At 47.9% G+C, this 26,679-nt stretch overlaps 3 protein-coding genes across 3 annotated transcripts; all 3 read left to right on the top strand.

The window, feature by feature from the left end:
* Nucleotides 1-3,414: 3,414 nt before the first annotated feature.
* xrcc6 (X-ray repair complementing defective repair in Chinese hamster cells 6) lies at nt 3,415-11,375 on the top strand. The gene is made up of 13 exons (XM_018761375.2): nt 3,415-3,491; nt 4,279-4,379; nt 5,865-5,977; nt 6,084-6,225; nt 6,465-6,716; nt 7,157-7,343; nt 8,116-8,302; nt 8,599-8,767; nt 8,857-9,018; nt 9,196-9,325; nt 9,931-10,031; nt 10,360-10,476; nt 10,626-11,375. The coding sequence occupies exons 2-13, from the start codon at nt 4,307-4,309 to the stop codon at nt 10,823-10,825; spliced, it is 1,833 nt and encodes a 610-aa protein (XP_018616891.1). The 5' UTR covers nt 3,415-3,491; nt 4,279-4,306; the 3' UTR covers nt 10,826-11,375.
* A 3,498-nt stretch (nt 11,376-14,873) lies between these two features.
* LOC114909047 (GTPase IMAP family member 4-like) lies at nt 14,874-16,666 on the top strand (the record flags this gene model as incomplete). Its single annotated transcript, XM_029247002.1, has 1 exon — nt 14,874-16,666. A coding segment is annotated over one exon (690 nt), but the record flags the coding sequence as incomplete, so codon positions are not given.
* Nucleotides 16,667-18,775: 2,109 nt separating this feature from the next.
* Nucleotides 18,776-24,597, top strand: cbx7b (chromobox homolog 7b). The gene is made up of 6 exons (XM_018761441.2): nt 18,776-19,301; nt 20,268-20,311; nt 21,126-21,191; nt 21,287-21,353; nt 23,200-23,545; nt 23,949-24,597. Exons 1-6 carry the CDS (start codon nt 19,233-19,235, stop codon nt 24,200-24,202), a joined length of 846 nt encoding a protein of 281 aa, XP_018616957.1. The 5' UTR covers nt 18,776-19,232; the 3' UTR covers nt 24,203-24,597.
* Nucleotides 24,598-26,679: the final 2,082 nt, after the last annotated feature.

Below are 26,679 nucleotides of genomic sequence, written 5' to 3'. Positions count from 1 at the left end.
GACCTCTGATGAAGATATTGTTGGGAGGTGGAAGGAACACTTTGAGGAACTCTTAAACCTGAGTGATATGCCTTCCTTACAGGAATCAGGGCCAGAGGCTTCCGGGCTGTCAGGATCCATTTCCCTGGTGGTAGTTGGTAAGCACCACGGTGGCAAAACACCGGGGGTGGACGAGATCTGCTTGGAACTGCTTAAGGCCCTGGATGTTGCAGGGCTGTCATGGTTGACACGCCTCTGCAATGTTGCATGGACCTTGGGGACAGTGCCTTTGGATTGGCAAACTGGGGAGGTGGTCCCTATCTTTAAGAAAGGGGACTGGAGAGTGTGTACCAACTATCAGGGTAGCACACTTCTCAGCCTCCCTGGGAAAGTCTATGGTGAGGTGCTGAAAAGGAGACTCCGGCTGATAGTTGAACCTCGGATTGAAGAGGAACAATGCAGATTCCGTCCTGGCCATGGACCAGTGGACCAGCTTTTTACCCTCTTACAGATAATTGAAGGGGCACGGGAGTTCGCTAATCCAATTAACATGTGTTACGGGCTTCCCCCGGCGCGGGTGCATCAGACCCAAGTGTGGAGCACAGGAGGACTGTCCATGGAGCAATCCAGAGGACATGGTCAGATAAACAGGCAAACAGTCACTGAGGTGCGAACGGAATCCATAGGGGCAAATCCAAGAATCGTAATCCAGGAACCAGGCGAGAGGTTGCCGCAAACCAGAAAGTCGGCAACAAGGAGCAGGGAAAGGAGCGAGGAGCAAGTCAGGAGGCTGAACAAGGTTCCACATTGTGCTGTGCTCCACACTCCCCTCTTATACCTGTGCTTAATGATTCGTGGCAGGTGTTCCCTGTTGCGCAGCTGTGGGGGGCGTGACAACATGTGTTTTGTGGACGTGGAGAAGGCCTATGACTGTGTTCTCTGGAAAATTCTGCGTGAGGTGCTTAGGGAGTATGGGGTACCGGGGCCACTACTGCGGGCCATTCAGTCTCTGTACATACGGAGCGAAAGCTGTGTCTGCACACTCGGCATTAAGTCAAGCCTGTTCAATGTGGGTGTTGGACTCCGCCAACGTTATGCCTTGTCTCCACTCCTGTTTGTGGTCTTCATGGACAGGATATCAAGGTGCAGTGAAGGCCAGGAGGGTATTCTGTGTGGGAGTCAAAAGGTGAAGTCTCTGCTCTTTGCAGATGATGTTGTCCTTTTGGCACGTCACATGGTTGCCTCCAACACGCTCTGGAACGATTTGCAGCTGAGTGTGAAACGGTTGGGATGAGGATCGGCATCTCAAAGACTGAGTTCATGGTTCTCTCACGGAAAAGGATGGCATGCCCCCTCCAGGTAAGGGGAGAGAATTTGCCCCAGGTGGAGAAGTTTAAGTATCTTGGGGTCTTGTTCACGAGTGAGGGGAGAAGGGAGCGTGAGATCGACTACAGACTAGGAGCAGCGGCAGCAGTAATGCGGTCACTGTATTGGACTGTAGTGGTGAAGGGGGAGCTGAGCCATAAGGCAAAGGTACTCAAGTTTGTATTGCTTCAACCCCCCGTCCTTCCCCTTCTTATAAATTTCTACCACCTTCTGGCAGGTTTCATCAACGAGAACAGTGACGTCGACAAACCACTGGCGTCCATTCCTTTGAATGAGAACCACTTGTCCGGCAGCCAGGCCCAACTTCCTGAAGATGAGTTTCCTGATAAAGCCAGCACGATCAGGAAAGTCCTACACTGCCTTCCTGCTTTGCCACCTCAAACGAGTGGTATGCTTCATCCTTGGGCCAAAGCCACTGGTGGACTGCTCCTCATCTTCCAAGCATCCTAACAGGGCAGCAGATCTCCTCTTCTCGGGCCTGGCCATCTCTTCTGCAGGTGAGACCGTCGTCACCTCCATCCCCGCAGCCATCGTCTCTGCCACAATCTTTAGGTTGGCCACTGCCACCATCTCCACCACCGGTCCTCCTCCAGCCAGCATCGGTGCTGCGGTTCCCTCAACAAGAGGCTCCAACGTCCCTGACAATGCTTATTCCTATGGGGAGCTCTTCTGGCTGGGTGACCCCTCAGGGAAAGCAGTGCAATACTGGTTCCCTGGAGAAAATGGCCTTACCTGCCCCCCTGCGGTTGTCTTCATCCTTGTCGCCATTCTCTCTGCCGCGGCCATCTTCTCCACCAAAGCCGTTTTCTCCGCCAAGGCCGTTGTCGCCATTTTCTTTTTCAAAGTCGTCGTCATCTTCATTATTATATCTTTATACGTCTGAGATGCCTTCATTCCCCATGTGTTGAAAATCCCTTAAAAGGACTATGGGGAAAAAACTGTCTTTGACCTCCTCTGTTGGTAAAAAGCGGTGAAGAAAGCCCAAGAATCGATCTTGAGAAACGTGTCATAAACTGAGAATAAGCAGAAGGGAAAACACTTCCCCTCATAAACTTTGTACCTACATACTGGTTTACAGGCACATTTAAAATAGACAGTGGTGGATAAAATGTAGGTTCTGCACTTTGTAAGTGGGAAGGACTCTCACCTATATTTTTAGACTACTGAAGAATATTGTTTTATGTTTGCCTTTGCCCAGTCTGAAAAGGGTCCGTTTTCAGTTTCATTTTATTTTTAGAAGGTTTTTCAATACATTAAATGAACCTGTCTGAATCTAAAAAAAAAAAACGTATAAATCCACAAATACTCGCTTGTATACATACACTTCCTGAGCCACTTGTCCCATATGGGGTCGCAGGGAACCGGAGCCCACCCGGCAACACAGGGCATAAGGCTGGAGGGGGAGGGGACACACCCAGGACGGGACGCCAGTTCGTCGCAAGGCACCCCAAGCGGGACTCGAACCCCAGACCCACTGGAGAGCAGGACCTGGTCCAACCCACTGCGCCACTGCACCCCCCTTATTTGCTTGTATATTATATACATATAAAGTACATTATATATAAAATAAAGAATTTTTTATATAATATGTAAGTAACATTAGAAAATTAGAACAATATAGATAATAATAGAGTTTAAATGATAACATAGTTTGGAGTAATAATGGAGAATGGAGTTTGCATGTTCTCTGTGTCTGCATGGGTTTCCTCCCTTAGTCCAAAGACATGCTATTCAGGTTCACCCATAGTGTGTGAGTGATAGAAAGAGTGTGTTCCACTGCTGTATGTATAAGTGACCCATTGTAAGTAGTGTATCTAGCAGTGTAAGTCACCTTGGTGAATATATAAGGTTTGTGGGCTCATAACACTACATAGAGTTCATTAGAAGTTGCTTCGGGGACATGCGCCTGCTACATAAAGTAACGTAAACGTAATAATAATAATGATAGAAAAGGAAGTTGTTACGGTATTAAAACATCCGCCATAGTTTCAAATAGCCAATCATCATGAAAATGTTGACGCAGCGTACATGACGTTTTTGGTGCGTACGTGCTTACGTACGTACCTGCCTGTGCTCGCGGGAACCACAGTTTTGTTTAGACTTGTTCGGTGTAGCTAGTTGTGCTGGTGAGTAGGAAACTGTGGTACTAACTGAAAGTTTACATAATTTAAGTGCTTTTTGTGCTTTTCCGTAACTTCAGCATGATAAACGACTCTCTTGTTAGCTACGCTGACTGTGTCTTCTTTCAAAGATGTTAGATAGCTGTTCTCATCCGTCTTGCGGACGGAAATCTGATCTGTGTTTAATTTATTTAGGAATTATTATATAGAAAGAAGCATGAATCGATGATGAGGGGAAACCGGCTTACTAACTGTTATTTTTTAAATTAATAATGATGGGTAAATTACAGAAGAGCAGAAGCATCTTGTATTGTTTGCTCACAGTGAGTGATAGTCCTTGTTGTGGCTTGTCAGAGTCAGGTGTGGATCTGATCCGTGCGGCTGCCTGCGTGGGCCTCTTTTTCTGGGGCAGTTTTTTGTCTCACTCACTCAACTTTAATTTCCTTCAAATCAAGTACATGTCCTACATAATGTCCCAAAAGCGTCACACTTGACCTGGTATATCCCAAAGAGCTGACACTACTACTTAGAAACCAAGTTCCTTATAGTTGCTAGCCTACTGTTGTGACAATGTTAAATCAGCGTTACAAATATTTAACCATTTCCACAGCTGGGTATTCTCACGGTTTCACTTCAGGTTAAGTACTGCGGTTAAGTGTACCACAACAGGTGTGGGATTCAAACCTGGTACGCTCTAACCACTGCGCCCCCTGCTGTCTCAGCTCCAGACGACATCAGTGGGAAAGTGACACCGATTTTCATTGTCATAAATGACCCTGAATTTGACCTGCAGGTCTGACTGGTTGAGGTAGCTGTGAGGAATGGCTGAGTGGAACGCTTACTATCAGAATGAGGAGGACAATGTGGAACAGGAGGAAGGAGAGGAGTCTTCTGGTGAGTCAGAACAGTTTATTCGAAGGCTTTCAGTGTGTGTGGGTGGGGGAGAGGCCGATCTGTGTAATTAATGAGTTACCTGTTGGATAGTTATAATGGCATAACAGATGTAATTTTGTCAAATACTAGTTGTTCAAGTCAAAAATGAACAAACTTTTACACAGAATTGGAGCTTGTACACACTGTAGCTCGTCTTGGCAGTCGTACAGCTCTTTTTTGTATTAGCCATATTCCCACAGGTCTCCTGTTACCACAGTAGGTTGACCAGGCGTGGTGGACAGCCGTAGAGGTTTATTTTTCTCCCTTTTTTGTAATTGGGGTTTTTTTCTTTTCCTCTCCAGTGTTACCAGCTGGCTTATGCTGTTATTTATAGCTGTTGTAATTGTAAGTTTTGATCATATTCAGTAACCTTTGTGTCACACTGAGAACAGTGCTCTATAAAAATAATTTGAAATTAATTGAATTTAGCCAATGCTTTTTCTAAAGCAACTTACGGTGTTAAAATGTATACTTTTTTTTTCACCTATTTATGCAGCTGGTTAAATGCTGCAAAACACTGGAAAAGTTGAGGGTAAGCATATTGCTCAAAGGTATTATCGCAGGAGATGGGATTCAAACATTACCCCTTTAGGTCCAAAGGCAGCAGCTTTAAACAGGAGGTTTATACACCTCTAGTCGGGTGGTTTTAAACTTGCTGTTTATTGTGCAGTCGTACTATCTACACTGCTCTATGCAAGCGAAACATGGACAGTTTACAGTTGTCATGCCTGAAAACTGAACCACTTTCACACAGCATGCCTACGTAGAATTCTTGCTATTAAATGGCAAGAAAAGGTTCTCGATAGGGAGGTTCTTGCCCGTGCAGGCCTGCCAAGTGTTCACACTATTCTAATTGCACTCCCAACTTAGATGGGCGGGTCACTTGGTACGCATGCCAGACCAACGGCTTCCCAAACGACTCTTCTATGACGAGCTATTCCAAGGCAACCGATCTAGAGGTGGTCAGAAGAAGCGATTCAAGGATACGCTTAAATCGTCCTTGAAGGCATTTGGCATTGACACGGATAGCTGGGAAGAATCTGGAAAGAACAGAACGAGATGGCGCACCTCCATACACAAAGACGTGATGTTGTACAAAGCCAATAAAACAACTTTAGCCGTGCAAAAACGACAGGAATGGAAATCTCAAGGAAATCTCACAATCACATGTCCACAGTGTCAGAGAATATTTCATGTGCAAATTGGTCTAATCAACTATCTGTGCACGCACAAGGCACCCCTGCCCCAACCCCAGTTTGACTAGATGGTCCTCGTCGACAACGACAGGCAAACAACACACAGTCAGGTGGTTTTTTGGATGCAATAGTTCAGGCTGTGGGGTTTTTTTTTTTTTTGGGTTATATTTCACTTTTTGATAATCTGAAACAGCTTTACATATATGAGCATCTCTGTGAAGAGTATTTGTTGCTGCTGTCAAAACTCCAGGTGACTACAAATACAGTGGACGTGACAGTCTGGTGTTCCTGGTGGATGCCTCCAAGGAGATGTTCATAAAGGGGGAAAATGGCGAGCCTACCAACTTTGACATGACCATGCAGGTGGGACTCTGGGTCTCACCCTCAATTGTGTCTTTGTTGTTGGCGGTCTGTGTTTGGGAGTCTTTCTGCTGCACCTGTTTTGCATACCCCTCTCTCATTTCAAAAGTGCGTGCGCAGCGTGTACACCAGCAAGATCATCAGCAGTGAAAGGGACCTGGTGGCACTGGTGTTTTATGCAACAGAAAATTCCAAGAACCCTCAAGACTCCTTTAAGAATGTCTATGTGTTCCATGACCTGGACTCTCCTGGTGAGTACCACACAGCATCATGTGTAGCCACACGGCCACCCTGGGCATATGGAAGTGGGAATTATGGGAGTTAATTACATACACGCTAACACAAGTAAGACAGTTCAAAAAGCTCTCTGCTTGTGGTTTTATTAATAAAACAAGCAGCTATCAAATGTGTCAGGCTGTCCAAATGCCAGATTGGAATTTCAATGCGTTAATATGGAATGTTTCCCCTATGTATGTCACCCCTTCACCAGGTGCAAAGCGTGTCCAGGAAGTGGACAGCCTGCGCGGGGAGAAGGGGGCAAAGCTGGCTGCGCAAATGCTGGGGAGCGGGCCCACTTCACTGGGGGACGCGCTGTGGTGTTGCTCCAACCTGTACAGCGATATACGACTGCGTCTCTCTCACAAACGCTTGATGATCTTCACCTGCCGGGACAACCCCCATGATGGTGATAGTGGCCACGACCTGAGCGCCCGCACCAAGGCTGGTGATCTCAAGGGGACGGGTACGTCTCCAGCACAGTGTGTAGGGAGTGGGACACAACACTGTTGAGCTCAAGGAGTGTGTTATTTCCTAGTGTCAGGGCCATAGTGTGTGCAAATATACACTCAGTATGAGCTCTTTTATTCCTTCACCCAAAGCACCATCTAGAATTCAGATAATATTCTGATTAATATTATAAACTGCTGGACAGACTTAGGCCCGTAAATGCTTAAATTGCTATAGAGATTGGGAGTGTGTTGCTATAGAAACGTTTTGTCGGGTTCTTTTCTGTATTGCTGTGTGGGCTGTTGTCATGTACAAGGTATGCAGCGGGGCAGCAGTTCAAGTCCTAGGTGACTGCCCCTCTGTTCAACCTTGTAACAGCTTACTCGAAATATTCCAGTTAAATATCCAGATCTGTTGATGGAATAAAAATGTAAGAAAATAATCTCCATCCCATAGGTGTGGTCATAGACCTGATGCACCTGGTCAAGCCAGGGGGGTTCGACGTGTCCCTTTTCTTCTGCGACATCATTAGCCCTCCTGAGGATGCGGAAGAGCTGGGGCTGCAGCTGGAACCTTGTGCCAAACTGGAGGACCTGCAGAAGAGGGTTCGAGCCAAGGAGATGAGGAAGAGGGCGCAGAGCAGGTGAGCCGATCTGACTGCTTCACTGCAACCTTAGTGCTTTGTGTAGCTGTGTATCAGCCCGTCTCATCAGCTTTGTGTACTGGTTCTAGTTCTACTTCAAAACTGAGTCGTTATTTTAAAGCCATAGTCAGTTTCCTCTTCTGGTCATCTAGGTGTAAATCGGCTGCAGTTGGAATCTCTGAAACGCATGTATCCTGAAGCCCTGTGTGTAAAGCCAGTAGACTGGCCATATAACATTGCATGCTGTTGCTTAGCAGATGCTTTTCTCCAAAGGGGTGTGCAATTCGGAGTAAACAAAGTGCATTCACCGACACGTAAGGGCTTTAGACACAGACCCAATTACTAAACCACAGTTGGTTTTTGTCTGATGCCACTGTTTTTGCCAGTGCCTGTTACCTAAGTAGTTGCCTGTAGAACTGAGTCAGATGGGAAATACAGAAGTGATCATAGAAGATGTTGTGTTGCACATCAGCAGTTATGAGATCAGAAGAGACATGGGTGTGAAAAAGATGTTTGAGACTCTTCCTTTAATGCTGGAACAGATTCAGCAGTTCTGAGAGGGAGCTCATTACATCCCACTGGAGCCGAAATCAATAACTTACAGCAGAAATCTGTATGAACAGGTTCGGTTGTATTATTGGCTAGCTGCTTTGAATGAAAATATCAGGTATACAACAAAGTAGTTGTAGTAATTTAACCCTGGCACTGTGAGTACAGTACCACCAGCCAGCAGCTCAACCATTGTCCTCTGTCCCCTTTGCATGCCCTCTAGGCTACATCTGTCCCTAGGTGATGGTGTGCACGTGGCGGTGGGTTTGTACGTATTGGTGCGGACCGCCACCAAACCAGCACCCATCCGTCTGTACAGGACAACTAACGAACCAGTGAATACCAAGACGCGCCTCTTCCACATGCAAACAGGCACCCTGCTGCTCCCCAGCGACACCAAGAGGTCCCAGGTAACGAGAACAAAGTTCTGCTGCGCTGCTGTTTGGAGGCCAGAAGGTGGTATAGTGGATGCAGAGATACACCTCTGTAATGTGCCTGAGCAAGGACCCTTAGGCTGAATATTCAGAAAAAGTATAAAGTGTGACCTAAAAGTGAGTAGTAATACTTATCTAGGTCACATGAAAAGCCATCTGCTGAAGAAGTAATAAAAATAAATCTTCCCATGCCAGTGGATGCTGGTCTGTGGTTGAGGTTCTGCTTCTGGTTTGCATGAGGTCTTCAGCTGTCAGTGTTCTTCTGCATGCAGGTCTATGGCAACAGGCAGATTGTGCTAGAGAAGGACGAAGTCGATGAGCTCAAGAAGTTTGACGAACCAGGGTTGTTCCTCATTGGGTTCAAACCTGTGAGCCGCCTGAAGCTGCATCACCACATCCGGCCCTCGCTCTTCATCTTCCCTGAGGAGGAGATGATCACAGGTGAGCTGCGCCTGCTCCAGAGCACGAGTAGCTCCCCCTGGGACAGCTTTCATCCTCATCTCACCCTTATTTCTCCCCATCTCTCACAGGCAGCTCCTGCCTGTTCACAGCACTACTGCGCAAGTGCAGTGAGAGGGGTGTGTTTGCCGTGTGCAAATATACCTCCCGCCGCAACACACCGCCCCGATTTGTGGCCCTTGTGCCCCAGAAGGAGGAGTTGGACCAAAACCAGACACAGGTTACACCTGCAGGTATTCTGCTGAGTGTCATGGTAACAGTATTCGTTCAGCACCATGGCAACCCCAGCCTCAAAAATACATTCCACTCATCAACATCTGTGAAGTTAGCAGCACGATTTGGCAAAATGGAACAGAGTTCAATGTCGGTGGAATAACTGACCCCCACACGAAGATGTTCCTCCGTTCCAGGGTTCCACCTGATCTTCTTGCCCTTCGCTGATGATATTCGGACGCTGGACGTCCACCAGAGCCCCACTGCAAACAGCATGCAAATTGACAAGATGAAAGAGATCGTGCAGAAGCTGCGGTTCAAATACAGGTGCCCGGTGGCCCTGGGATGGAGCAGTGTGTCACGTTTCTCCTTTTTGTGGCCTTATCAGGATTTCCCATTAGAGAAAGAATTGCTCCTGAAATTAAATTAATGCAATTGGTGCAAAGACCTTTCGGTGAGCTCAGTGGAACATAAAATTGTACAAATGCTGACAAAAATTAAAGCAAAGACTTTTGCCCTGTCTTATTCTTTTACACAGGTAGGTTTCATCACATAAAACCATAATCTGGGGGCAGCAGGTAACAGTGGTTACAGCTGCCATCTTTGCTTTACATACATTTACATTAATTCATTTAGCGGAAGCTTCTCTCCAAAGTGACGTACATCTCACAGAAAATACGAGTGAATTATTTCAACAGAGAGAGACTTGGATGCAGACGTGTTAGATCTTTATATCTAAAAGTTGCAGTTTCAAGTCCCACTTATGCTGTAGTCCCTTTGAGTAAGGTACTCACCGTGAGTTGTTCCAGTAAAAATTACCCTGCTGTATAAATGGGTAAATCAGTTATTAGCTTAACATTGTAAATTGCTCTGGAGAAGAGTGTTGGCTAAATGAATAAATGGAAACCTGCGTGTTTGTCTGTGTGCCTCAGGAGTGACGCTTTCGAGAACCCTGTCCTGCAGCAGCACTTCAGGAACCTTGAGGCACTGGCCCTTGACATGCTAGAGGCAGAAGCCATTGAGGACTTGACAAGTAGGTCCAGTCTCTTGTGCACATACACACATAAATAGGGGCAACCCCCTTATCTGTTTTTTTTTTTTTTTTTATTTTATTTTAAAAATTCACTTACCTGTTGCTTTTCTTCAAAGTGACTTACGATGGTTAAGTTTGCACTCTGAGCTATTTTCAATTATACACACATTTATGCAGCTGGGTAGTTTTTACTGTCATTTCAGAGTTCAAGGTACTAGAGCGAAGTGGAATTTGATCCTGGCTCCTTCAGGTGCAAGACAGCAGTTCTAACTACTATACCACCTGCTGGCTTACTGAATTTATTCATTGATAAGTTGTTCTTTTCCAGAGCCCAAAGTGGATTTGATGGATCAGCGTTTGGGCTCTCTAGTGCAGGAGTTCAAGGACCTGGTCTACCCTGCTGATTACAACCCCGAGGGAAAGACAGCGACCAAACGTAAACCTGGTGAGCACTAGGTCAAAGCATAGTATACGGTGGTAATGCACACGAAGGTCATGATGGAACTACTGATTCGTAGCAGATCCACAGTCGAGTGGTTGCTTAAGTAGCCCAGCTCTTCACCTCTGTTGCCTGCTCTGTTCATGTGTGTTCAGCGGAGGCAGGGGGTGGAGCAGAGAAGAAGCCCAAGGTGGAGGTGTCAGAGGCTGATTTGAGGGCCCATGTGGAGAAAGGCACCTTGGGAAAGCTCACAGTTCCAGTGCTGAAGGAGGCTTGCAAGCAGTTTGGGGTGCGCACCACTGGTACCAAGAAGCAGGAACTCATCGACTCTCTGACCGAAAAATTGTCAAAATGAGGGGAAGAAGGGCAGGAGGAAGGGAGGGGAAGGTGTGGGTTCAGCGGTACCATCTCATTGGTGGAAGAAATGATGGCAAGTAGCTTGATTGGCTAATAGCTTGTGGTAGAAGCAGAATCAAATATGGAAAAATATACTTGCAACATCTTAACAGACTTGTAGCACGACAAACTTTTAGTAAACTATACAGCTTACTGCAGAAATTCAGGTCTCCTTTCTCAGCTCTGCTAGAGTTGTTCTCCTCGGATTCGAGTTTACAAAAGCAGGTCCTTCACCAACACACTTCCTACTATAATTATGTAGTTATTACATAAGACAGTTGTAATGAGTGATAAATTATGCAAACTGAAATTGATCAAAGATCAATCCAGCCTCCACTCACTGTAGCTGGCAGGAGAAACACATTACTGGTTTCATTTTGTTTAAGTAATTTGGCATTGAGAAGAGTGTTTTTGTATATAATAAGGACTGAAAAATATTATATGATTAGTTGAGATGTTTTGATACTTGCTTTATTAAAATAAGGAGAAGTACTGGTGTGTTTGCATTGATTTCTTGGTAAAATATCTCTGAACAGTTAATTGCAGACTGGCCTACCTTGTCTTACCAGTTTGGTGACACGCCTTCAGTGTTCCTGTTCCTCATTTCACATGTAGTTTAAAAAGTCCTTCCTGACCTGAGTACTGGTGAACTTCACACTCATACAGTACAGCTTGTTAACATGAAGTGATCTAAGAGGAATTGTGGAAGAAGTTCAGACTCTATCATCTGCTAGCCTGATCATGGAAGGATGTGACTGCAAAGCCGACAGTCCGTGTACCGCAACGTATCCCTGTGGGGACGGGACGCAATTGGAAGACACTGCAACAGGTGGGGAGATGGTTACATTTACACTGTACTACATTGGTAAATCTACTGCTGATTAGCAGAGTAAGGAAATGGGTTTGTAATTGGAAGTGTGCTGATTCAAATCCCACTGCTGCTGTAGTCCCCTGGAGCAAGTCACAGTATTTAACTCATTTAGCTGATGCTTTTCTCCAAAGCGACTTACAATGTTGACCTAGATAGATAGAGCTAGTTATCTGTTTATACAGCTGGGCAATTTTACAGGAGTAATTTAGAATAAATCCCTTGCTCAAGGGTACTACAGCTGGGATTCAAACCTGCAACCTTTTGTTCTAAAGGCGGCAGCACCTCTTACCATTATGCTACCAGCTGCATTATTATACTTATTGGTCCAATTTCTGGAGTTATTTCTCTATGATGTGTGTGTTTACATCATGTCTGTTGAACAAATGCTGCGTGTGCAGGTTTGAACATTTCTACATGTTGATATTTTCAGATCTGTGGGTGAGCTTCAACAGTGTGTCCACTGCAGTACTGTCAGTGTTGGGCTATCTGCTCTACAGGTTCTCACAAGGTCTGCTCCTTGGACATCTTTATCTGCACTCGTTTTCTGCACCCGTTCACCTTTACCACGGGATATTGTCAATATTTCCCCGTACTACTCTGTATTGTAATATAACCTTCAACCCTAAATTGTTCCAGTAAAATTACCCAGTGGTAAATTTAATTAATTTTAGGTAACAGCATTGTAAGCTGCTTTGGAGAAAACCGTTGACAAAAGGAATAAATGTACATATCAGTGTGTTTGAATGTGAGAGAGCTTCCCTGTGAGATGTTCCTCAGCATTTCTGCACATTTTCCATCCCCCCCGTCCAGGTCTCCCAACCGTGATAAGGTGGCCGATACGTATGATATGTTCTCTCACAGGTAAGTTCTCAAAGGAGCTCCGTGTGTCTGCACCATCATATCACCAAAGGACTTGCAGTTTCACACGACACGCTGCTCATCTCACCTTGAAGAATAAAGAGGATTCTTTACGTTGCCTGGTTACTGCTGCATTGTGTTTGTAACAGCTGTAAACAGTCTACATCATGCTGTCAAACACATGCACACTTGTACTACCTCCAAGCTGTGGAGTCAGGCATCTCAGCTGTCATCCACCTTCCACTCTTCTGGTCTTTCCCCATGAAACTGTCCAAACATCTGACTTAAATGAATAAATTTAAATGTATCTGACACTTTTCTCCCAAGCAACTTAGTGTTAAGGTACCCATTTATACAGCTGGGTAATTTTTTTCCGGAGCAGTTCAGGGTAAGTACCTTGCTCAAGGGAACTACAGCTGGAGGTGGGAATCAAACCTGCAACTTTTGACTTGCTCAGGATTTTTCTCATAGTATCTCACTCTGTGCTCTTAGCCCTAGTTTCTTTGTAATACCTGGACTTTACCTTCAAGCTGCTGCTGTTTTTTTGCTAAACGACCGTGTCAAGTCTAGTCCCGGGATGTTAAAGCTGCAGCTCAGCTTCTCATCCTGAATAATGATCATCATAGACACCACGTGATCTTGCAAGCGCATGTGTTGACCAAGCCTAACTTAAGTCGCTCTGTACAAACTATGAAGCTATCGAACAATAGCAATAATGATACCAACTGTAGTTACAAAGTACCGAGACTAAATCTGGGTACCTGCACTCCACACACATTGTCATGTTACCAAGATCCTCAGAGGTGGTTCTAGCCGTGGTCAACATTTCTGTCCCATGCAGGCCTGACGTCCCTCTGGAGCTGGGTGACTTGCCTCCTGCAGACCCTTCTGAGTAAGATCTGGGCACTCGCTCACCTGTCTGTCCTGCTGTAAATGCTGAGCTGCCAACACAGTCATCACTGTGATAATTAACAAATAAAAGTGACAAAGTGCAGGATTTGGCCGTCATTTCCAATAAAAGATTCTGTGAAGCAAAGAAGTAATGGAGATTTTTTTTTTTTCTTTCCAAGGAATAGGAAGCTGTGTGACTTGTCTGACAGAGGTGTGCTTGTCTTTCAGGGTTTCAGGCCCTGTTGAAGTGGCTGTCAACATTGTGGAGGATCATAATCAGTGGGGAAAGCTTTTTCGTATAATATTTAGAGGGGGTCCTATTGTGAACAGTAGCTTTGTTACAGTTTGAGAACATATTAATCTTATCAGCACTGTGTGTCATTTATTGACTTCAACTAAATCAATAGTTCAGTATCCTCCCAAGACCCGGTCAGTCTATGACCCAGTATTTCTGTCCGTCCACTCGACAGATCCTTGTATGCCTTTCAGTGATATTCAATGATCCACATGTTGGCACTTCGACAGCTTTCTGTAGACTTTCGAAATTTCTCCAAATCTTTTCTCCTGAGTTTTGGGAGGATATATTGTACATGGTACCACCATTAAACTCTAAGACTGGCTGCTGACCCTAACCCTTAGCCAACAGCAGTATCACCATGCAGCTGCCAGTCTTAGAAGTTTCTGATTGGGCCACATACTGTATAAAACTTTACCTTGAGATGGAAAAAACACATTTTTGTAGTTGTAATATTTTCTGTCCTTTCATTTTCATGCTACTGTTTAAACTCCAAGCTGTTATCAAAATCTGGATTCATAACTCCACCTTCACAATTTCTGATGTTGACACCATCCCTTGTTTTCCTGCTCCAGGTGCGATTACCACTCTGACGAAATTTGTGGTGGCTGTGACCAAACTCCTTGCATCAGTCAGCGGTGGGTCGCTTTCCTGCTGAAGTACTCAGCCATTCCGCATGCTCTCCCACCTTGCATTTATACCATGGATCCAGGAGTAACCCCTGCCTCATACAGTTACTCCACGCTGGCTCGATGCTTTGGGCATTTTGTGATTAGTTATATATTTTATTTCTTTTGGTGATGCGTTCTTACTGGACACTGTCCGAACGGTGAATTACGTGTCCAAAAATACTGTGCTTGACCCATTTGTATGGATAAATATGATCATACTGTAGCCTTTCTGATTAAGTTCAGTTTATTTTTATTAAGTGCATTACTTGGAATTGTATTATGAACATTAATTTATTGCGTTTAGAACTTGGTATTTGTTCTTTTTACAGGGCTCGTCAGAGGCAACTCTCACCAAAGAGGACAATTCCAAAGCTCAGCCCAAGTCATCAGGAACCCCCAGGACTATGTGCTATGAGTGATCCTTGTGGGTCCAGAAGCTGTTGGGCAGAGCTTGGTACTGGATGCTCTACTGGGCTGCAGCAGCAGCAGCCAACTGGAGGGATGGACCCTGGGTGTTTCTACAAGGAGCGTAAGCTGGAGGGCTGTGGTGGGGGGAAGGCAGGTGACCGTGGTGAACACTCCAGATCTGCTGGGATCTTCCCTAGGGGTACGGGAGAGGGCATGGGAGGCCTTGCGGAGCCTTCAGCTGGCCAGTCCAGGGCCTCATGCCTTCCTACTGCTCATGCAGATCCCTGCACCTGGCAGAAGGATGGATGCTGATGCAGCTCGAACCCTGAGAACACTCCTGAACCTGATAGGGGAAGAGGCGCTCAGTTATGTGCTGCCAGTCCTCACCCATACAGGATCCATCAAGAGCTCCATTGTACCCAGCCAGCTGCTGGAGGGGTTGCCTGGGGAGCTCGAGGCTATGCTTTCCATGTGCTTTCACAAACCGCTGGTTCTCAGCTGTGGTTCCCAAGCCAAAAGGAGGGCGCTGGGGAGTGAGCTGCTCGAGAAAGTGGAGGAGATGAGCGCACTGGGGGGATACTACCGGCACCAGCTCCACAGGGAAGAGGACAGCTTTCGGGAGAAGCTGTTGGAGGACATGGCAGCTGCACTGGAGCTCAAGTTGGAGAAGAAGGAGGAACTGAGTGCGACCAGATGGCATTGAGAATGAGGAGTGTGCGATGGTGTCGGGGCTGGAGTAGGTAGGTCTCCTACATCGCTATTAGAACTTCAAGAAGACATCAAGAAATTTCACATGAAGTGGTTGTATGTTAAGGTTGTAAATTTTCCACTTCTGAGTCAAGTTTAGCTGAAGTACCTCCAGGCTTTTATTCATAGTCTCTAACTTCCTTGGACCACAAATTGTCCCAACAAACAGTATGAAACTCCATTTTATTTTTTACTTATTGTGTCCAGTTCAACTAACATTTATTTAATGTAAACATTTTGTGGATAAACTTTTTCAAATTAATGTATGAAACAAAACTGCCATACACATTACGTAGCAAATAAGAGTAGCAGGTACCCAATCCATTTACATTAAACCAGAAAATAAAAAAGTGAGGAAAAGCACATCATTATATGCTTCTCAGTCCTATCAGCTGAAGTGTGTAAGGGATATGGTTCCGTATGTGTACGAGCACGCAGGTCGGCGTAAGCCTAAGAAATAGGTCAAGTACACAGTGAGGATGTGCGAGTCGTCCTCTGCTGAAAGAGGATTGGTGCGATAAGAGGTCCCTGGCAAAGTGGCATGTATCCCCTAGTCGTCCTCCACATCACTGATGTCATGCGGAGTTCATCTGGAGCGGAAGCGCGAACGCACAGGGGGCCTCAGCCGCAGCTTCGAAACCCTGACCCACTGACCCACTCCTCCATGTGGAGCAGCTCAAGCAGCAAGTGACACTGCTGCTTGTTTGAGTTCACTGAACCATCTGGCAAAGCCTGTGTCCTGGATTAGGCTCACATTGACCAGAGCAGAGAGCAGTTTCCTACCATCGCCTTCTGCCTGCAGCCACTCACTAGTCACTGTCTGCCATTGTGTTGGCCTCAGCTGAAATTATTTCTTCTTTAATAATGTACACTTTTTCCTGGCTGTATCCAATGTCATATGGAGCTAAACATTTCTTACTGTTGGGATGTTAAGATAATAGCTACCTGTGGAACAAAGAGGTGACAATGAAGGTACCGCAAATGAATGCTTTGACACATACACCTGAAGCACCTGGGTGACACGGTGGCACAGCGAGTAGCGCTGCTGTCTCACAGCGCCTGGATGGTATGAGAGGATGTGGTTTGATTCCCCCTCAGTCTGTGTGGAGTTTGCATATTCTTCCTGCGTCCATGTGGGTTTCCTCTGGGTGCTCTGGTTTCCTCCCACAGTCCAAAGACATGCTGTTCAGGTTCTGCCATGGTGTGTGAGTGTGTTCCAATGTATGCATGAGTGACCAATTGTAAGTAGTGTATCTACAATGTTAAGTCACCTTGGTGAATAAGGTGTGTGGGCTGATAACACTACTACATAACACATACTACTACTGGAAGTCGCTTGGAGAAAAGCATCTGCTAAATAAATAAATGTAAACAGGTTTAAAATCAAGTTAATGAAACAAAGGAATCGTATATAATGTTTAATGTTATTTTTTTCTTGTGTGCATTTAATGAATCACGCCGAGCTATTTTAGGAAAGAGTTGTGTAACACCTCACTCTACACGTGTGGAAACATTGAGGAAGCGAAGTCGCGCTGCGCTGAAACATGACGTAAGCGTTCGGGCTGATGCACTTCGGTTTCCATGGGTACCGCAGTGCGTGACGTCGATAGCGCGAAGAGCCGTGACCCCTCCCCCTCCCCCCTAGGCCTCGGGGCGCTCTGCGCATGCCCGGTAGAAGTTGGGGCGCAAAGACCCGATTCAGGAAGGAAGGATGGAATGAAAGAGAAAAGAGAAGCGCAGTGGTGGAGCGCGGCGCTGAAAGAAAAATTTCTGGTGGTATCCATAGAAAAAATGAGCACTGTGACGTGAAACGATGTAACGTAACCTGAGCGCGTGGGCGGAAATTCATTTTTGGTATGGAACTCGGCTGTGTGTAGCTGAAACAGAATATCAGATATACACAGTATATGTATTTTACATATATAATATTTCTATAAGCCTATTATTTCAGACCATGGCAACAGATGTTATAATTATTACTTAATAAATTATTGTTGTTGACTGACAACTGAGGTACAACTTATAACAGCGCGTGTCTGTGAAATTATCAAAACGGACCTTTACTCTGTTGAATCTAAACATGTGGTTCACTTTTATCCTTTGTTTCTGACGAATACGTTATATGTTGCCAGCAAGGTAGATGACTGAATTGGTAATACCTAAGTCTGGGTACGGATTGCCGAGAAGGCGGTGTGTTACCATCATGTTACCATGTTCAGCTGGTAAAAATGTAGGTTATTTGAATATGTAGCACGATATGAGGTTTCCTATGTATGACATTTTAATACTTGTGAGTGTAAAATTATTACCATGCTTGTCGTTGTTGCACGTTTCCATTCCTTGGGGTTCTTGCACTGGCAAGTGGAAATTCTGGAGTTTACCGAAGGCGCGAACGTGGACGTGTGGCAATTTCTGCTGGTGCTTTACCGTGACGCTTCTTTTAAGTCACAGGACGAGTCTTACACCTCATTCAGGGTAAACTGGGCAGACGCAGGAGGAGTGTGTGGGTGCCACACTGAAATGCCACACTGTCTCCCGACGTGGGCCACTTCATGCGTGGACTCCACCGTACTCTCTGTCGCTCGGGAAACACACGCTTCAGCTTCACACACTCAGCCCATCTCTGTGTGGCCTTTGGGACTCCATGTTCTGCAAGCTGCACTTCTAACCCCTTCTTGCAGATATGTTTCATTCATTCGTACCCCACACAAATTTCCACAGTAATGAAATGCATCAATAAGATTTAATCAGTGGGAAAAGACAATAATATTGCACGTTATGTATTTGCATACCGGTAAATGAGTAAATACACTTTCCACGCTTCCCTAATGTACCTTGCATTATTATTATATCGAATGTACAGCCCTTAGTTTTTCTTCTTATTTCTGACAGCATCTTCCGTTATTTTTAATTGTTTGTACTGATTTTGTGCCCACACGAAGTGATACTGAATAACACGCAGCACACACACAAGTTGCTGCACTTGGGCTGTGCGAGCGAGCGTTCGTGTGCTTAGTGGCTCGTTCGTGCTGCTCGTCGTTAAAGCTAAAGGACACCGAGTGGAGAGCTCAAGGTCTACGAACCTCCGTCCCCGAGCCTTCATATTTGTAGTTCGGCTTTAATAAGCGCACTTGTTATTGGCGCCACTGGGACAGTGTAACCCCAAGCGCGAGATGCCGTCAGAGCAGCGCGCGCTCACTCGCGCGCCCGCGGCTTTGAAAGAACGGACGTCGCGCGGGGAGGGAGGAAGGAGAAGCGAGGGGAGGAGAGGAGAGGAGAGGAGAGGGGAGGGGGTGCGCCGCGAGCGACACGGGAGCGCGCCGAGCGGTGCAGATGTGTCGCAGATTTGAAAACTCGCCACACACGGAATAGAAGGAAAACGAAAGAATGGAAAACGACGGAAAGTGAAAGGGAACGAGCACCGCGCGTGACACAGGAGGGATGCGGGGCTGAGGACGCGCGCTGCACGGCCAACGCTCGAGACTCGTCAGGAAGCGAACGCCACACACTTTGTTTGTCGAGATTAAACGGGAGTCAGTATCGCCGGGGCCAAAGTAGAGGGTAACATCACATTCCCGTCCTGCCCGAGCGAGCGCGCGCGCACGCCACCCCGGCCCGCGTACTGATGGAGCTGTCAGCGATAGGCGAGCAAGTGTTCGCTGTGGAGTCCATCATCAAGAAGAGGGTTCGCAAGGTAAGCGGGGGGCGTCACCAGTAGGGGTTGGGGTCTAAACGTGCCACCGCTGTCTCTTTTCACATCGCCCACTTTTGATGAGCCGAGCCCCTTGCGTTTCAGAGAGACAGATTAATTTAAAAAACGCACGTGAGGCTCCACTCCACGAACTGCGCGTGTAAACAGGGTGTCCAGGGGGGCGGGTGCGCGAGGAGTGCCTCCCCAACTTTAACGCGCGAGTGCGTGGCCGCGGTGCAGCGCGCTCGCTGACATGGTAACCCGCGATGTCACTCCGCTGCGCGGTTATATATAGAACTGCGCAGTTCATTTATAGCCGCGCGCGCGAGGAAACTTTGACACTTGGGCGAGCACGCGGGGCACGCTGCGACACATCTAGCATCTGCGCACACGTCACGTGGGGATTTTGAGAAATAGCAGTAAGGAGGATCACCCAAGGATGCAGCAGCGCAGTCGTTGTATGTGCAGCGCAGTTAAATTGTATTAAATATGAGATGTGAAAGTGGGAGCTGGCTCTAAGTTGCAGCCCATCGCGAGCATTTGGACGTAAACAAGGGCGCGCGAGGACGCACGCGGAGCGCTCCCTTCGCCGTATCAGAATCAGCCGTGTGTCGCACGTTGCGCAATATTGCTCTATTTACTCGCCACGCTACCGTGGCCCCACCCCCCTAGAGCGTAGCAAAACATTCTAGAACGTTTTCGCGAGCCTGGAGGGAGGAGGAAGAGGAGAGGGAGGTCCGAGACCCCGCTCGCGGAGTGACGTCACCGCTGTCACTGATGGAGTCGCAGTAGTGCTTCTGTTTAGAAAACCTGTGGGAAGCTACGCACCTCCCTCAACCCCCCCCCCTGAATTTTTCTTCCTCATGTCCTGTGTTTAGTGTTTTGTTTTCTTACTGTTTTAGGCACCTCCACGGGGAATGGCCCTGTGTTTTGATTGTCTCACCGTCTGTATTTCTCCCTTTGTCCCAGGGCAACGTGGAGTACCTGCTGAAGTGGAAGGGATGGCCGCCCAAGTGAGTGCAGCGCAGAGTTTCCAAAAAAGCACGGCGAAACGCCGCCGGGACTTTCGCGAAGACGTCTGACGCAGAGGGCCCGGCCCGGACGTAGCAAATAGGGCGGGAAAGGATGGGGCCGGCGTGCAGAAGGGCTTTAGGAAGCAGCTCCGGGTTCAAATCCACATCAGTGTGTGTTCAGTTTGCATGTCCTCCCCGTTTTCGCATGCCTTCCCTCCCACGGTCCGAAGACACGTGCGTCGGCTGCATCGGGGACTGGACTTAGTGTGTGTTTGTGTGACTGAATGAGTGTGTGTGATTTCCCTGTCATAGCCCATCCAGGTTGTAGCCCGCCTCACGCCCTATGCTTCCGGGATAGGCTCGGGGCCACGGTGACCCTGTTTTGGTCAAGTGGTAATTAACAAGGCGTGGAACAATGGATGGATGGATGGATTCGTTTAGGAAGCCGACCGGTACGTTGCGGGTTCCAGAGGAGTGCTGCTGTTGTAGTCCTGAACGAGCCAATTAATATGTACATTTATAAGGTTGTTCATCATTAATCTTTTATTTACGAATGCTTGTAAATGCAGGTCACTTACAGATGCTTTGTTAAGTCTCGTGAAGGCGGATGATGAAATAACTTATCATCTGTTGCAAAGAACGTTTTCAGGCACATGGGCCCAATTGCCAAAAAAAAAAGTATGCATGTATTTGTCCATGCAGTCCATTCATTTTCTACTTTCGTCTTAGGACGTGGATCATCTCCCTATGCAGTTCCCAAAGGGCTCTATGTGAGTTCTCCTCACCACGTGTGTACTCTCCTTGTCTCGGGCAGGTACAGCACGTGGGAACCTGAGGAGCACATCTTGGACCCGCGCCTGGTCCTCGCCTATGAGGAGAAGTGAGTGACGCTGAGCTCTGATTGGAGCAGACGATGCTGTCGTTTTGTGTGCTCCGCCGTCTCGGCCTCTGACCCCCCGTTCCTCTCCAAACTAGGGAGCAGAAGGACAGAGCCCTGGGATACCGAAAAAGAGGCCCAAAGCCCAAGAGGCTCCTCCTACAGGTATGGGCCACACCCTCTGGCTATGTCCTCCAATCAGTGCAGAGCATATACATGGGGGGGTGTGGCTATTAGTGTACAGGCTGCTGTGGGTTTGACTCAGCTTGTGGTTTGCGGTATTATTTTTGAACATGGAAGTGCAGAGACAGTTGTACAGGGCAGCTTGAGGTCCGGAGTTTACATACAGTTCACTTAAACTTCCTCAAAAAATTGAGTTTTTCTGCATAACTGTGTGAACAAGGTTGTTACTTGCGTCCGCAATGTGTAACCAGAGTGAGAAACAAAACTGTTCGGTCCGCCGGCCACAGAGGTTGGCGCGAGAAAAAAAATGACAGGTTACTTGTTGCAAAGTTACAGCGCAGAAAGCAGAAGCAGGTGATACACACGTGTGTAGCTATATATTCATTCTGGATACAGTGTGAGGAGGGCGGCACGGTGGCGCTGTGAGTAGCGTTGCGACCTCACGCTGCCTAGGTGGTGTGAGAGACAGCCACTTCAATCCCCGCTCAGTCCATGTGCGCTTTGGATGTTCTCCCCATGTCTGGGTGAGTTTCCTCCAGATGCTCTGGTTTCCACTCACAGTCCAAAGACATGCAGTTCAGGTGAACTGGTGACAATAAATTGACCTTAGTGTTTACATGGCTACCCTGTGTTGGACTGGCATCCCATCCAGGGGGTTTCCTCCCGCCTCAACTTTCTGCTCGGCGCTGCCCGGATAGGCTCCGGTCCACCGCGACCCTGCTCAGGACAAGCAGTTATTCAAATTGAATAGATTGATAGTACACACACACACACACACATTTTCAGAACCGCTTGTCCCTCACGGGGTCACGGGGAACCGGAGCCTACCCGGCAACACAGGGCGTAAGGCCAGAGGGGGAGGGGGACACACCCAGGACGGGACGCCAGTCCGCCACAAGGCACCCCAAGCGGGACTCGAACCCCAGACCCACCGGAGAGCAGGACAGCGGCCCAACCCACTGCGCCACCGCGCCCCCTAGATTGATAGTATTGTGACAAAAATTGAATTTCGTCAGTAGTCCAAACAGTTCAGCTTTTCGTCGTTATTACTTTTTGTTTCAGCGTCTTTATTTTTTACTGCCTTTGTCCTTTGCAACAGCCTCTCAACTCCCTCAAAGTAGCTCCACGTTAAGTTGCGCTCGGTCGATGTTTCGCGCGTCCGGTGTATCGCCGTTATGTGTGGGCAGTGGCTTGTCCTCTGTTACTAGGTAACAATCTCTATGTAGAAAAGGCCGATTGACGGGAAATGCGAGTGTTGAAAATGGAATGTTGGAAACTTCAGGAAAACCCCACATCGGTGTTTTCAAGATGTTTGTTAACACTCTGGTTATACCCAGCAGGAGCTCTCGGAAATTCACCCGCCGGCACAGGAATTTACCAGCATTTTGCAGGTGGCTGTTCATGTATAAAAGCACGGCCATCAGTAGTATGAAGCGGTGGACTATAGAAGCGCGTAACGTGTCTTGTTGCTAAGGCACATGGTTGAAAAAAATCCGTGAGCTATAAGTCCTGTTTTTTTTAAAGCGCTTATTTTATAGTAAAGTGTAATTAATGAGGGGCTGTGGTGGTGCGGCGGGTTTGGCCGGTGCCCGCTGTATGGCAGGTCCGGGGTTCAGGTCCTGCTTGGGGTGCCCTGCGATGGACTGGCGTCCCGTCCAGGGTGTGGCCCCTCCCCCTTCGGCCTTGCGCCCCGTGTATTCCTGGGATGGGCTCGCTCAGGATGACCGCGACCCGCTTGGGAGAAGTGGTTGTAGACGTTGGTTGATTGGTTGTTGTAATTAATGATGTTGTCATCATCCCTTATGTTAAGCTCCCTATCCCCGTGCAGAACATTTACACCATGGATCTGCGCAGTGCACACAAGGGCCCGGAGAAGCCCCCCGCTCGCCTCCGTCTCTCCCTCACCCGATCCCTGACCCCCGAGGCAGGAGCCGAGGGTCCGCCGTGTCGCACTGGGGGGGCCCTTTACCGCCGGCTGGCCCAGCGCAGGAACAAGCAAAGGGCATCCAAGTTACTGCGCATCAGTCCCCAGCCCCGGCCCACCACGCCCACCCCTGAGAGCCTGGACAGAGACTGGGGGGACAGAGAGGACGAGGAGGAGGAGGAAGAGGATGAGGAAGAGGAGGCGGCTAGACAGGAGGCTGAGAGAGAGATCCATCACGACATGCTAAATGGTGAGCGTTGCCGTTGACGGGGGCGGGGGCGGCGCTTGGACACTAGCGCTCGTTTTTCGAGTCTTTTCTACAGTTTGTTCCGTCCGAGCGTGTCTAGTGCTCCTCCGCTGCTTTCCTTTTCATTTCCTTAATGTAGCGGTGCGCTGCAGTGTGTCTGATGCCAGGTCTCGGTAACCATCCATCCAGCCTTCCGCAGGTGTGAATGACACGTTCTTGCAGAAACCCGTCACAGAAGCGATTGCGCCGTTTTAGTAATTACAGAAGTATGACCAGTTCAAGGGCAAAACAGTTTAGGCAGTAGGCTTCCTTCAGCAACTTGGGCTGCGCCAACTTTTGGTTCGCCGCCTGTGTTCTTGAGCGCTGTGCAAAGCGCTGCTGACGCTCTCTCTTCTCCTCCTACCAGGGTCAGACCAGGCAGAGTGCTGGAGCTCATCCGTGGGGGCAGAGACAGAGACCATGACCGAGCGCTCAGAGGGCTGGAGTCCGGGCACCGGTCCAGGGGAGGTGACCGTGACAGAGCGGCCGGAGGGCTGGAGTCCGGTCATTAGCCCGGGGGAGGTGACCGTGACAGATGTCACCATCAACTCGGTGACAGTGACTTTCCGAGAGGCCCTGGTGGCCAAGGGTTTCTTCAAAAGCTGGGAGCTGGAGTTCTGATACCCAGAGATTGGTGGGGAGGGGGTCGGAAAGTGGGCAGTCAAGACTGAAAAGCGAGGCCGGGAAGCGAAGACTGCTGGGTACCTGAATTCCTCTCCTACATGTCCCTGAACGTCCTCCTCTCGTTGTGCCCTGTGTCCGGGCGCATCCCCCCTCCTGCGCCCACCGTGTCTCAGCAGCGCTCTTTGCATTTGCATCGTTTTCATCGCCCTGCACACACATCCACATGCATCCCTACTTTCCCGAGCGATACCCAGACACACAAACACGCCCTGGCGCTGCACGCAGAGCATCGGCTCAGCACACTATGTGGCAAGTGATGAGGAATACGCAGTACTGTACAAAAGTCTTAAGCGCTTAGATGTTTCACAGAAATATTAGTTTTAGACGGTTATTTAATGTCTTCTGCATTAGTGTCGATGGGAAGGAGCATATTTTAGATTTCCAAGCATTTCTTTTGCAAACGGTTACAGTATTACAGTCGTTAAAGAAAGTACACACACACACACAGTCTGAAACCGCTTATCCCAAGTGGGGTCGTGGCAAACCGGAGCCTATCACAGCAACACAGGGCGTAAGGCTGGAGGGGGAGGGGACACACCCAGGACGGGACGCCAGTCCATTGCAAGGCACCCCAAGCGGGACTCGAACCTCAGACCTGCCGGAGAGCAGGACCCGGCCAAACCCGCCGCACCCCCGCTCGGGACAAGTGGTTGTTGATGATGGATGGTTATTGAGCTTTGTAGGAAGTTCATTAATTAAGAGCGTTATTTTTGGACGCATTCTCACTTCACAGCTTTTTTTTCCCCAACCAAGTGCTAAAAACTTTTGCACAGTACTGTAGTTTTAGGGCACGTGTCATGCTCACCTCGGGGACCGTCCTTTGGTCACTTTGTTCGGTGTCCAGTGTGGCATTCCACGGAAAGAAAGTGTGTTTTGTTTCAGCATCGCCGATCGCACTGGTGGGAAAACGCAACGTTGCACGGTACAAGTGCGGTGAGCCCAACGAATGCCAGAACAGTACGTGTCCTGAGTACGACCCGGGTCGAGTGACGCAGCCTCGGCAAACTTACCTTTCATGCAGTAATTGCGGCAGTCGAAAGTGTTTTACGAGAAACAAAGAATAAGCCCCAATTTAATAGGCTGCCAAGCAGTCGCAGTACATTTACTACACCGAAAATTTACTACAAAATGGCGAAATTGCTCCCATCTTTTACGTTGTATGTGGAAGCTAACTGTTGCTTCGGTACCTACCGTGTTTTAGTGTATTAACATCTCAGTGTAACCATGCATCTCGATGCCGGTGACTTGATGTGTTGGTGGTGCTGGTGTCCCGCTGGTGTCCTGCACCTTTGCTTCTTCCGCTGCTTCATAGCTGCTTTCATGCCGAAAAGGTAGCTTTCTCAGCTCACCTGGAGCCAGACTCGCTGTGGACTGCGGAAAATGCCGGGCCAGTGTTGGGTGCCAGTGTTAGAACTCGACTTGCGCGGCGAAGGGCGAAAAAAACGGTCGCGTTTGGCTTTTTGCAGGCGAAGTCGTCAGGAGACGACTCAAACGCATCCGAAAAGCACGCCGCAGGAATGTGGAGCGCCGACGGGGGGAGGTTAATTCCTGTCCCTAGTTCATAATTCGATAATCCCACGATTGCTGTGGCTGCCGCAGTCATTTAGTACAGCAAACGTAACATTTCAGTGGGGCACCTCATGTCCTTTGGAAGTGACTGATGGGCCAAACCCTCATGAAGATCAATACTCATATTTTTGTTTTTTTCAGCTTATACATTCAGCACATAGCTGCTACTTTATTTCTATACCTGTTCTAGTTACATCCTAGTTCCACTAAAGTAGGTGATTTACATGTATGCATCTCACATGGCCCTGTTTTCCTGCCCGTTTCCTTTTTTCCCTACGTGTCCATTCAGTTGCGGCTCAAGTGCTCCGTGACACACTAGTCCGTTTGCGAACGCAGTGACAGACCTCCTACGCTCTCTTGCACACGCTCTCACGTGCTCGCTCGTCCATGTCCGCTGCTCTTCACACATGCGCCTCCTTACCCCAGCCCTCATCTGACCCTCAACTCACCCAGAAAAGTGCAGAGGATCTACAACCCCCTCGACCAGCCAGTCTGGGGCGAAAAGCGAAGACGACTCCGAGCGCCACCCTGGAGTCAGCGGAAGAGAAGGAGCACGCAGTGAGGCTCTAGAACTTTGGCCCAGGGGGGGGGGAAAGGAAAACAAGGTGTTTTGCTGTAATTTATTTTTCAAACAGAAAAACAGCCTGCCATTATTTTTGCAGTTTGGACTGAATGTAATTATTTATTTTGCATAACGTTTAGTGTGGTTGTAAGGAGGTACAGATTTTTTTTATTTTCTTTTTTTTACTCTAATTATGATCGACAGTGCTGATGCTTTAGCGATGACGATAGGAGATATGCACATGTTTGACGCTGGCGTACGTGATCGCTTTCGCTACATTGTG

The sequence above is a fragment of the Scleropages formosus genome, chromosome 20 (assembly GCF_900964775.1).
Source record: "Scleropages formosus chromosome 20, fSclFor1.1, whole genome shotgun sequence".
NCBI lineage: Eukaryota > Metazoa > Chordata > Actinopteri > Osteoglossiformes > Osteoglossidae > Scleropages > Scleropages formosus.
This window is presented reverse-complemented; position numbering and strand designations above follow the sequence as displayed.

Bases quoted from the DNA above. Each gene is read 5' to 3' on its own strand.
- xrcc6 (XM_018761375.2), top strand. From the start codon at position 4,307: ATGGCTGAGTGGAACGCTTACTATCAGAATGAGGAGGACAATGTGGAA. The intron at 9,019-9,195 runs GTATTCTGCTGA...CCTCCGTTCCAG, and splicing joins GACACAGGTTACACCTGCAG to GGTTCCACCTGATCTTCTTG. The intron at 9,326-9,930 runs GTGCCCGGTGGC...TGTGTGCCTCAG, and splicing joins AAGCTGCGGTTCAAATACAG to GAGTGACGCTTTCGAGAACC.
- cbx7b (XM_018761441.2), top strand. From the start codon at position 19,233: ATGGAGCTGTCAGCGATAGGCGAGCAAGTGTTCGCTGTGGAGTCCATC. The intron at 19,302-20,267 runs GTAAGCGGGGGG...CCTTTGTCCCAG, and splicing joins TCAAGAAGAGGGTTCGCAAG to GGCAACGTGGAGTACCTGCT. The intron at 21,192-21,286 runs GTGAGTGACGCT...TCTCCAAACTAG, and splicing joins GTCCTCGCCTATGAGGAGAA to GGAGCAGAAGGACAGAGCCC.